The sequence below is a fragment of the Pipra filicauda genome, unplaced genomic scaffold (assembly GCF_003945595.2).
Source record: "Pipra filicauda isolate LSUMZ 115617 unplaced genomic scaffold, ASM394559v2 scaffold333_size800053_pilon, whole genome shotgun sequence".
Lineage (NCBI taxonomy): Eukaryota > Metazoa > Chordata > Aves > Passeriformes > Pipridae > Pipra > Pipra filicauda.
The window spans coordinates 762203-773207 of record NW_024104458.1 but is presented as its reverse complement, the minus strand read 5'-3'; the positions used below and the strand labels follow the sequence as shown (position 1 = coordinate 773207).

The window sequence follows — 11005 nt, the reverse complement described above, 5'->3', positions numbered from 1 at the left end:
TTTAGGATCAGCAAATCACCCGATCCCCGAGGATCCTCCCACAGGGTTTTACCTCCGGGTGTTCCCATTTCCAGCAGTGCTTAACAATTAACACGATTTAACAATCGTGTGCTTGTTATGATGTTTTTTGTTTTGTTTTGTTTTTTAAAAAAGGAAGTGTTTATTTAAAACAAAACACTGGGCCAAGAGGGGCGTTCATGGGTGTGTTAACCGAACTTAAAAAACTAAGGCAACCGAAAAGGGAGAGCGCCGAGGGGGAGGGCGAGGCCCCTCCGGGCGGCGCTGCGGCCCCGGCGCCGCGCTCAGAACTCGAAGGTGCCGAAGTGCGCGGTCCGCCCGCCGGCCTTGGGCTGCGGTTTGTACCCGATGCGCTCATTGATGAGCTGCTCGCGGCTCTTGTGCTCCGTGCCCAGCGCAAGCGCCGCCGCCTCCTCCCCGCCCGCCGCCGCCTCCGCCGCCTCGTCGCGCTGCTTCCTGCGGCCCTGCGGGCGAACGGGCCGGTCAGGGCCGGGGGGCGCGCCCGGGGAGCGCCGCGCCCGGCCCCGCGCGCACCTCCAGCTCCTTCCGCACGCTCTCGAACTCCTCGATGTCGTCCAGCTTCAGCTCCAGCCGCGTCGGCTTCCGACGGAGCATCGCGACCGGCGACAGCGGCACCGGGATCGGGATCGGCCCCGGGACCAGCCCGAGCTCTCCCGCCCTCCGCGCTCCCGCCACTCCTCCCGGCGTGCCCCGCGTGTCCCGCCCTTAGCGGGCAATGCACCTCCCGGCGTGTCTCGCGCGCCCCGCCCTCCCCGCCACACCTCCCGGCGTGCCTTGCGCGCTCCGCCTTTAGCGGGCAATGAACCTCCCGGCGTGCTCCGCGCGCCCCGTGCTCAGCCCTCTCCGCCACACCTCCCGGCGTGCCCCGCGCCTGCTGCTGCCCGCCCGCCCTGCCGCACCTCCCGGCGTGCCTCGCGCGTCCCGCCCTTAGCAGACAACGCACCTCCCGGCGTGCACCGCGCGACCCGGAAGTGCCCGTGAGGCGCTGGATGCCGAGTGCGTCCAGTCCCATTCCCGTCCCATTTTCCGTTCTTTTCCCGTTTCCCTGTGCTGTTCCCGGTCCCGTTCCCGCCATGGCTGCCGCGCGGGCTCCGGCGGCGCGAGCCGGGGCCCGGCCCCCCGAGGTGGGTGTGTCCGTGGCGCGGGGGCGGCCCCGGGCCCGTTCCCCGCATGTGGCAGCGGCACCGAAGAGGGGCCGCGCGGGGGTCGCGGCGGCTGCTGCCGTGTGGGGTTTGCGGAGCCGCCGGGGCCGGAGCGCTCGCGTGTTTTCCTGCATGTTTTTCCGAATCCTTTAGTTTTTCCCATGGGGTTGTGCCGCCTCTCGGCGGGGGAAGGAGCCAGGCACTGCTCACCTTCACCCGCCTTCCAGGAGCTCGGGGACGGCTGTGCTGGGGCTCAGTGGGAGGAGGAGAAGCCTCGTGTTCTAAAGCTTCGTCAAAAAATAAATCCCGCAGGGCCTTAAACCCGAGCTCCGTGCAGATAATAAACAAGGACACAGCACAGCCTGATGGATGCAGTTTAACGTGGCATTATACTTTTGCCCTTGGGACATAAATAACCTCACTGTCCAGGGGCTGCTCCATCCCTGGAAATGTCCAAGGCCAGATTGGAGCCACCCGGTCGAGTGGAAGTGTCCCTGCTCTTGGCAGGGGTGGAGTGAGATGAACTCTTTAAGTTCCCTCTCAACCCAACCCAGTGTGTGATTCCATGAAACCCCATTCCAGGGCCTCTCCATGTTTCACACCCCATTTTCCCTGGCACAGCCAGGCTGTTTGTTGTCTCTTTGTACCCAAACTGTTTGTGTCCCTGCAGCCCCCCAAGGCCAAGCCCACCGAGGAGGGCGATGCCCCCCCGGCCAAGAGAGCCCCGATCTTCTATGGGAGCCTGGAGGAGAAGGAGAGGGAGAGACTGGCCAAGGGGGAGTCAGGGCTGCTGGGCAAGGAGGGCATGAAGGCTGCTCTGGAGGCTGGGAACATCAACATCAGCAGTGGTGAGGATGGAAACACCCTTTGTTTTATTCCCTTTGTGAAATGTGACACTTCCAAATGCCTGTTGTTATCCCTCCTGTCAGATGTGACACTTCCCAACGTCTCTGGGCACCATCTCAGAGCAGGAACAGGATGGGCACCTTGGATCTTCCCATGTGGGAGGGATCCAGTGGCAGAGCCCTGGAACAGCTGCCCGGGGAGGTGTGGAGTGTCCCTCTCTGGGGACATCCCAAACCCACCTGGATGTGTTCCTGTGTCACCTGCTGTGGGTGACCCTGTCTGGGCAGAGGGGTTGGGCTGAGTGGGCTCCAGAGGGCCCTTCCAGCCTGAGCCATCTGTGATCCAGTGATTCTGTGATCCTGTATTTCCCTGTTTCTCCCTGTGCTCCCTGGCGGCTTCTCTGTGATGCTGAGATCCTTGATGTCTCCCCTGTGCTCCCTGTGTTCCCTGGTGGCTCCCCTGTGCTCCCTGGTGGCTCTCTGTGCTCCCTGGTGTCTCCCTGTGTTCCCTGCTGGCTCACTCGTGGCTCCTCTGTGCTCCCTGATGGTTCCCTGTGCTCTCTGGTGTCTCCCTGTGGTCCCTGATGTCCCACCTGTGCTCCCTGGTGGCTGCCCTGTGATTGTTATCCTGTGCTCCCTGTGCTCCCTGGTGTCTCCCTGGTGTCCCCCCCGTGCCCAGCTGTGTTTTCTCTGTGCCAGGGGAGGTGTTTGACCTGGAGGACCACCTGAGCGAGCGCCAGGCCGAGGTGCTGGCGGAGTTCGAGCGGCGGAAGCGCGCGCGGCAGATCAACGTGTCCACGGACGACGCCGAGGTCAAGGCCTGCCTGAGGGCCCTGGGGGAGCCCATCACCCTCTTTGGAGAGGGGCCTGCAGAGCGCAGGGAGAGGTGCTGTGTCTGCTGGGGGGCACTCCGTGGCTACTAAGTTCCTGCTGTTTTCCTGGGAGAGCTGGGGTGTTCAGCCCGGGGAGGAGAAGGATCCAAGGAGACCCCTTCCAGTGCCTAAAGGGGCTCCAAGAGAGCTGGAGAGGGACTTGGGGCAGGACAAGGGAAAATGATTTCCCACTGCCAGAGGGCAGGGCTAGATGGGATATTGGGAAGGAATTGTTCCCTGGGGGGGTGGGGAGGCCCTGGCACAGGTTGCCCAGAGAAGCTGTGGCTGCTCCTGGATCCCTGGAAGTGTCCAAGGCCAGGTTGGACGAGGCTCGGAGCAACCTGGGCTAGTGGAAGGTGTCCCTGCCCATGGCAGGGGGTGAATGGGATGAGCTTTAAGGTCTCTCCCAACCCAAACCAGCCTGTTAATCTATTCTAAGAACCCCAAGGCAGAAGGAAGGTCTCATTGATGATTTGTCAGGTGAGCTGAGGAATCACTGACTAAATCCAACTTCACGTGTTTCTTCCCAGGTTGAGAAACATCCTCTCAGTGGTCGGCACAGACGCATTAAAGAAGACCAGGAAAGATGATGACAGGTCAAAAAAGTCCAAAGAAGAGGTAAGGGGGTCTCCTGTCCTCTGAGAGTTGAGGGAGAGATCTGGTCTCTGGTAGATCCAGGCCTCCTGGTTTTGGTCAGTGTGTGGATTCTCATGTCATCCCTTCAGGCTTTTCCTGTGTTCTCCCTTTTAACAGACCTGTGGCAATGTTTGGTCTCAGTGAGGAGCACCAAGTGTGGTTTGCACCCCCAGGCCAAGTTCTGAACTGCACTCAGTGTGCAAACCAGGAGAGCAGGTGTTTGGGCTCTCACTCACCATAGCAGGTTCTTTATTCTTGGTTGTCTTCACACTTGGGAAGAAAAAAATATGTTCCTACTGCTGCATCTCTTTCTCCCTCTGATATTTTTTCTGCCTCTGTCTCTTCTGAGTCCATTTTCCTGTATTATTTTTGAGCTGTGCTTTAAGAAATAATTTCTACAGCTCTGGGCTCTCTCTTTACTGGGTGATGTGTAAAACAGGAGTTATGTGTCAGTAAGTCCAACCCAATCAGTGTTCAGTTGGAATGTTCCTGGCAGTGTGTCAGGATCGGATCCATAGGGCAGAGACTGTGGTTTATCTCTCTTAATCCCTTTTTCTGGGGCTTATACTGATGCATAATGGCCTTAAAAAGGGGCCAGAGCCCAGCAGGGTTTGGGAGCAGGTGCTGTGAGGAGGCAGCTGAGGGGAATGAGCTGAGGAGCTTTTCCATCACTTTTATTCCTGTTTTTACAGTATCAGCAAACCTGGTACCACGAGGGCCCACGGAGTCTGAAAACAGCCAGGCTGTGGCTGGCAAACTACTCCCTGCCCAGGTGAGAGGGAACTGCACAAATGAGGAGGGACATGCAGCCATTTGTCAACTCCAAGGGCTGATCCCACTGTGGGTACCACTGGAAAGCCAGGGAGTGGGGAGCACACACTGGGAAGCAACTCCAGAGAGCCCAGACCTTGAACTCTCGGGGACTGATCCAGCATTAGCCCAGTTTGGGGGAGGAGGAGGAGGGCAGGGCCTGTTTGCAGAGCAGCGAAGGGGGAATGCAGGGAAGGGGGAATGCAGGGAAGGGGGAATGCAGGGAAGGGGGAATGCAGGGAAGGGGCTCATCCCTCCCCTGTGCTGTTCCCAGGGCAGCGAAGCGGCTGGAGGAGGCCCGGCTGCTCAAGGAGATTCCCGAGGCCACCAGGACATCCCAGAGGCAGGAGCTGCACAAATCCCTGCGGGTATGTTGGGCACTGCCCTCCTGCTGTGATCCTGCAGAGAGCTCAGCAGGAATTGAGCTGCCCCAGGTGCACCCTGGTCTCTGAACTGTTGGGAGGCTCTGCTTTTCCTCTCTCCCTGTCTGTGTAAAGCATGTTCTGACTCCTGCACGGTGATCCAGGGAGATGGATTTTGTCCCTGTGCATGGCAGAGGGGTCAGAGACATCCCTGCCTTGCCTTACCACTTGGCTGTGAAGCTAAAGGAATGTATTCCTGGCTTTGGCTGGGTTTGGCTGGCTGGGAAGGGACATAAAACCCTGGAGATCACCCCCAGCTCCGTGGGACAGAGCATGGCTGGGATGGCTCCCAGGTGCCCTTTCCGAGCACACTAAGCCAGATTCCCGGCTTAACCAAGCAGAGGCTCAGGCACAGCATGTGCTGCCCCCCTAATCCTGTTTGCTCCAGAGCCATCAGCTGCCAGAGGATTTGCTTCTCCCCTCCGTGCCCTACACTGCTGGTCCATCTGTCTGGTTGGGTTCCTTGGATGAGTTGTGGAAAGAGGGCAAACTCCAGGCAGTTCTGTGTCAGGGCTGCAGAGCTGGGGGCTGTGGGGACAGGTACCATGGGTGGCCCTGGGGGGCTGAGCTGAACCCCCAGGCCGTGCTGGCTCCCCTGGGACAGGCTGGCCCTGGCCCTCCCACGTGGAGCTGCAGCGGCTCTGAGGCAGCTCCTCCCTTGGAATGTGACTTTCCAGGGGCCTCTGCCTCCTCCTGCACACATTTGGCTCCATCACCTCAGGCTTTGGCTTTGGCAGGGCCTTGCTCTGGGCTGGCTGTACTCCAGTCATTGATTGTTTTCTTTGTGTTTTTACAGTCCCTCAATAACTTCTGCAGCCAGATCGGGGACGATCGCCCGCTGTCCTACTGCCACTTCAGCCCCAACTCCAAGCTCCTGGCCACAGCCTGCTGGTGAGATCTCTGTGGCTGCACTGCTTTAGGGGCTGGATGAGCACAGCAGGGAAGGACAGGGGTGTTCTTGGAGGTTTGGGAATCGTGAGAGTCCAGAAATGTTTTTATTTCCTATTCTGAGTTCTTGTCACTTCGTTTTAGAGCCGAGCAGAGATTTCAGTCTGAGCCTGTTGGTTTCTGTGCTGGTTGCCCAAAGTGTGTTGCTGTTTCAGTCACTGCAGAACCCCCAGAGTGGCTTTGCAGCTCTGTTTGATCTGTTCCTTGACATTCCTGTCTCCACTGACATCCATTCCTTGTGTTCCACAGGAGTGGGCTGTGCAAGCTCTGGTCTGTGCCTGACTGCAACCTGGTTCACACCTTGCGAGGTACGAGCAGCCCTCACTGAGGCTCTTGGCTTGGTGCTTTTGTTCCTCTCTGGGCTGAGCTCCCACATCTGAATTACTTTGTGACTCAAAATATCCGATTTTGGCAGATTTCTTTCCTACTTGAGAGCATCACTGGGGCTTGGGAGCCTGGGAATGTGTCAGATAATCAGGAGGGAGAGCTGGGTTTGAGCTCAGACCTCAGCCCTGAGTTTGCTGTTTCTGATTCTGAACAGTCTCTTGTTTGGTTTCAAAACCTGGATTTGATTTTTGTTATAAACACCAGCAGTTTTGGGCAGGTCACTTGACAACAGTGAGGTTCTTTGAGCAGTGGTCACAACTTGGACTAAATACAAATGTGAGCACAAATCTCCTGATTCATATGTTGAATTTTCACTGCCCTTTGAGTGTTACAAACCTCAGTGTTCTATACTCTGACCCAGGGCTACTGGAAGTGCAGTTTGGCTGTTGTCAGGAGAGGTGTGACTGGGGGTTTCAGGGCATTGAGGACACAGGGAAAGTGTTCACTGGCTCCTGACTCCTCAGTAATAAGGAAATGCTGCTTTTCTGAAGAACCAGCCAAGATCACAGGGCAGATTCTGAATTTTGGTTTTCCTTTCCCTTCAGGACACAGCACCAACGTGGGAGCAGTTGTGTTCCACCCCAAAGCCACCGTGTCCCTGGACAAGAAGGATGTCAGCCTGGCCTCGTGTGCTGCTGATGGCTCTGTCAAACTCTGGAACCTGGAAAGGTCAGAACCATTCCAGGCAGGCACAGCTGCAGCATTGCTGCTCTGGGGTTATCTGTGTTCCTAAACATCAGACACTGACCATCCTCCTGCAAATATGACCTCTTCTTGTGGCTATCCCAGTGCCTCAGTATGGGCCACCTCTTCCCTGGGAAGAGAGATCACCCTGGTTAGGGAGTCAGGGTGAGGGAGATTGAAAGGAATTGAGTCAGAGTTGCTGGGGGGGATGGATGGGAGGCTTGGGGATTGTTTCATTCTGACCTTTCGTTCAGGAGAAAATTTCCCCTCTCGGATATTAAGAAATGAACTTTTGAGTGATTGGAAAGCACCAGGGTTCAGAGAGGGACTGACCAAACACACAGCCAGGCACAAAAGCTTCAGCCTGTGCTGAAAAGCAGTGGCTGTCCCTGCACAGTGTAGTTTTGGCAGATGGGCAGCATCTCAGGCCTGTGAGGAGGAGACTGGTGGAGGTACTGAGCCCCAGCATCACCTGCAGAGCACCCAGGAAGGGCAGGCAGCTCCCACATTCCCAGCTGTTTATCCTTGGCTGAAAATCACCATTTCTAGCAGCAGAAGTGCCCTGTGCAAAGGGACAGGGGGTCGTTGGCCTCATGTGATCACGTCTCTTAATTAACCAGTGGAAAGAAAGTTAACTGCTGTTTGGGTCATCTGCTGAAGGCTCCTGACCTGCTGCCTCTCATTTTGGGAGAATAAATGTTCACTCCATCCCACCTCCCTGCAATCCCTCAGAACAGCAGGATTTGCTGCAGTTTGGGATGTTCTGTGTGTTCTCAGTAAACTCCCAGCAGCTCGGGTAGTCTGTGGTTTGCTTCTGCACTTCTAAAGTGCTAATGACAAGAGAACTGTTAATTTTCCAGAATAATAATCACCATCATCATCCCAGGAGAGCTTAATAACCAAGAGGAGTGGATAGAGGGTTCCACTCAGAGCTTTAGGAGCGGGAACCAAAGGCAAATACAGAGTTTTTACAACTGTGATGTTCATGTGTGGTTTGATTTGATCAGCAGATCTTTTGCTGCCTCACAATGTGTTTGCAAAGGCCTGGCACCTCTGGCCAGTGCCCAAAGGGTTGTTGTGTGTTTCAGTGATGAGCCCATGGCAGATATCGAAGGACACAGCATGAGAGTGGCCCGTGTGATGTGGCACCCGTCGGGGAGGTTCCTGGGCACCACCTGGTATGGACACTTGGGGATTTGCATGGACAGCATGACCATGGGCTGTCCCACTGGTGGCCCAGTGGTGCCAGGGCTCGTCCACAGCAGAGCCTGACACGGGCAGGGCTTGGCCATTCCTGACCACAGCTGGGCTTGTTGCAGTGTCAGTAACAGGGATTCCTTTCCCTGCCCCTGTGTGAGACACTGTTGGTGCCCAGCTGGAAATAAAATGCCCCCAAAGTTAGTGAAATATCCTTTATTCTCCTTGGAGATACATGGAGTCCAGAGGAAACAGCCTCAAGTTGTGCCAGGGGAGGTTTAGGTTGGATATTGGGGAAAATTTCTTCAGGGAAAGGGTTGTCCAGCCCTGGCACAAACTGCCCAGGGCAGTGGGGGAGTCACCACTGGACGTGTCCCAAAAACATGGAGATGTGGCAGCTGGGGACACGGGTTAGTGGTGAGCATGGCAGTGCTGGGGGAATGGTTGGACTTGATGATCTTGGAGGGCTTTTCCAACCTTAGTGACTCCATGATTTCTCTGACAACTGCCTTGTTTCTGCAGCTACGATCACTCGTGGCGCCTGTGGGACCTGGAGGCCCAGGAGGAGATCCTGCACCAGGAGGGGCACAGCAAGGGGGTCTATGACATCGCCTTCCACACCGACGGCTCCCTCGCCGGCACCGGGTGGGTTGGCCTGGGATTGGGGCTGGGTGGGACATGTTACCAAGGGTTTGGTGCTGACCAGAGATTTCTGCTGGAGGAATGGCTTCCCACTGCCAGAGGGCAGGGTTAGATGGGATAGCGTGGAGAAATTCTTCCCTGTGAGGGTGGTGAGGGGCTGGGATGGAATTTCCATGGCTGACCCACCCCTAGGAGTGTCCAAGGCCAGGTTGGATGGGGCTTGGAGCAATCTGGGATCATGGAAGGTGTCCCTGCCCATGGCAGGGGGGTAGAATGAGATGGTCTTTAAGGTCCCTCCCAACCCAACTGAGCCTGTGACTGTGATTCCAGTGGCCTGGATGCCTTTGGCCGGGTGTGGGACCTGCGCACAGGGCGCTGCATCATGTTCCTGGAAGGTCACCTGAAGGAGATCTACGGGATTAACTTCTCCCCAAACGGGTAAGAAGGGAGCTGGTGAGGTTTACGTGGGAGCTCCCAGTGCAAACCCCCTTCCCCAAAAACTGCCCTTCCTCCCCCCTGGGCAGGTACCACGTGGCCACGGGCAGCGGTGACAACACCTGCAAGGTGTGGGACCTGCGGCAGAGGAAGTGCATCTACACCATCCCCGCCCACCAGAACCTGGTCACCGGCGTCAGGTTTGAACGTGAGTGTCTGGTGTTCCTGATCCCTGACCCTCCAGAGCAGCTCCAGCCACACCTGCAGGGCAGGAAGGGCCTGTGCTGGTGAGCTGAGCTTTGCCATGTTTTTATTTGCAACCCCTTTCCTCCTCCTCTGCAGCCAACCACGGGAACTTCCTGCTCACGGGCGCCTACGACAACACGGCCAAGATCTGGACCCACCCTGGCTGGTCCCCTCTGAAGACACTGGCAGGGCATGAGGGGAAGGTGATGGGCCTGGACATCTCCCTGGATGGGCAGCTCATTGCCACCTGCTCCTACGACAGAACCTTCAAGCTGTGGACAGCTGAGTAGCTCAGAAGGGCTGGTTATGAACTGGGTTAATGGTTTTCAATTGCTTTTTTATATTAAAAAAAACCCCCAGGAATCAGCAGTTCCAACATGTGTCCAGCAGCTGCAGTCACGGCTGCTCTGGGGGTCAGGTGTGTTTGAAGCACCAGTGTTGGCCAGGGCTTGGCTGGAGTCAGCTCTTGGGTGATGTTTTCCCACTTTTAGGACTGGTTTTATACTGCAGACACCACTTCCTGCTGTAACTTGGAAATGATCCATCTGCTGCCACCCTCCCTCCCAAGCCAGGCTCCCGGGTGGAGGACACACAGGTGTCCTCCAGCCTGTGTTAAACAATTGCAGTCCCCACAGAGCACCTCAGGGTTGGTGTGTGGTGCAGCCTCTGTTCCTGCCCTTCTGACCTCCCTGTTCCTGAGCCTTTGGTAGAGTCTGCCTGCAGACTGGAGTTGCATTTAGGGACAGGCAGAGGAGCTGTCAGAGGGGGAGGTTGTGTCCCCCTTCCCCTGCCTCGGCAGGGGAACCTGGGCAGGGGTGTCCCTGGATGGAGATCTGCATCCCCTTGGATTCACTCACGGGAGTGAGTGAATCCTGGCCTCCCCAAGGCCAGGGAGGTTTTTCTTTCCCTTGTACCATCTCATGTCCCACTCCTTGGGCTGTCCCATGGACTGGGAGTTGCAAATCCCTGTGGGCATTTCCTGTTTCAGTTCTGCTGTGTCTCACCCGAGGTGATACAAAGGTCATTCAGTGTAGGATTGTCTCGTTCTACCTTACCCTGTGGGGAGCTTTCCTACTTCTTGTTTGTTCTTTAAACTGAGGTTTTGCAAATGTTTTGTCCTGGAAAATCAAAACGTGTTTTGGATGTGCATCCTGGGCTATGAGTCTGACTAAGGACTGGAGGAATTACAGGAATTTCACAAAACACAGTTTGATTCCTGTCTGCTGTTGTAAAAAACAGCTGAGGAGAGGTGAGGACATGGGGTTTGTTCACCCTGGAGAAGGGGAGGCTGAGGGCAGACCTCAGGGGTCTGCAGGTTCCTCATGGGGGGCAGCTCCGATCTCTGCTCTGTGTGAGCAGTGACAGCACCCAGGGAATGGCTGGAGCTGTGTCAGGGCAGGCTCAGGTTGGATCTCAGCAAAAGGTTCTTCCCCCAGAGGCTGGTTGGCACTGACCAGGCTCTCCAGGGCAGTGGGCACAGCCCCAAGGCTGCCAGAGCTCCAGGAGGGTTTGGACAACGCTCGGAGGGACAGGGTGGGATTGTTGGGGTGTCTGTGCAGGGCCAGGAGTTGGACTGGATGGTCCTGATGGGTCCCTCCAGTTCAGGATATTCTGTGATTCTATAAAAACCTTCAGGAGAAAAGAGAAGACGATTGCTCTCCCTGTTTTCAGCTGGAGAGCAGCTGTCCATGGTCCCTGGG

General features: G+C 56.6%; 2 protein-coding genes across 2 annotated transcripts; one reads left to right on the top strand and one right to left on the bottom strand.

Annotated features, from left to right (window-relative positions):
• Positions 1 to 112: 112 nt before the first annotated feature.
• On the bottom strand, positions 113 to 724 carry CDC26 (cell division cycle 26). Its single transcript, XM_027750349.2, has 2 exons — positions 553 to 724; positions 113 to 482 (listed from the first exon to the last, which is right to left on the bottom strand). Exons 1-2 carry the CDS (start codon positions 631 to 633, stop codon positions 303 to 305), a joined length of 261 nt encoding a protein of 86 aa, XP_027606150.1. The 5' UTR covers positions 634 to 724; the 3' UTR covers positions 113 to 302.
• Positions 725 to 1028: 304 nt separating this feature from the next.
• PRPF4 (pre-mRNA processing factor 4) lies at positions 1029 to 9671 on the top strand. The gene is made up of 14 exons (XM_027750352.2): positions 1029 to 1163; positions 1852 to 2029; positions 2726 to 2912; positions 3429 to 3516; positions 4227 to 4306; positions 4619 to 4712; positions 5563 to 5657; positions 5964 to 6022; positions 6647 to 6770; positions 7874 to 7963; positions 8505 to 8627; positions 8955 to 9062; positions 9149 to 9267; positions 9402 to 9671. Exons 1-14 carry the CDS (start codon positions 1029 to 1031, stop codon positions 9593 to 9595), a joined length of 1674 nt encoding a protein of 557 aa, XP_027606153.1. The 3' UTR covers positions 9596 to 9671.
• Positions 9672 to 11005: the final 1334 nt, after the last annotated feature.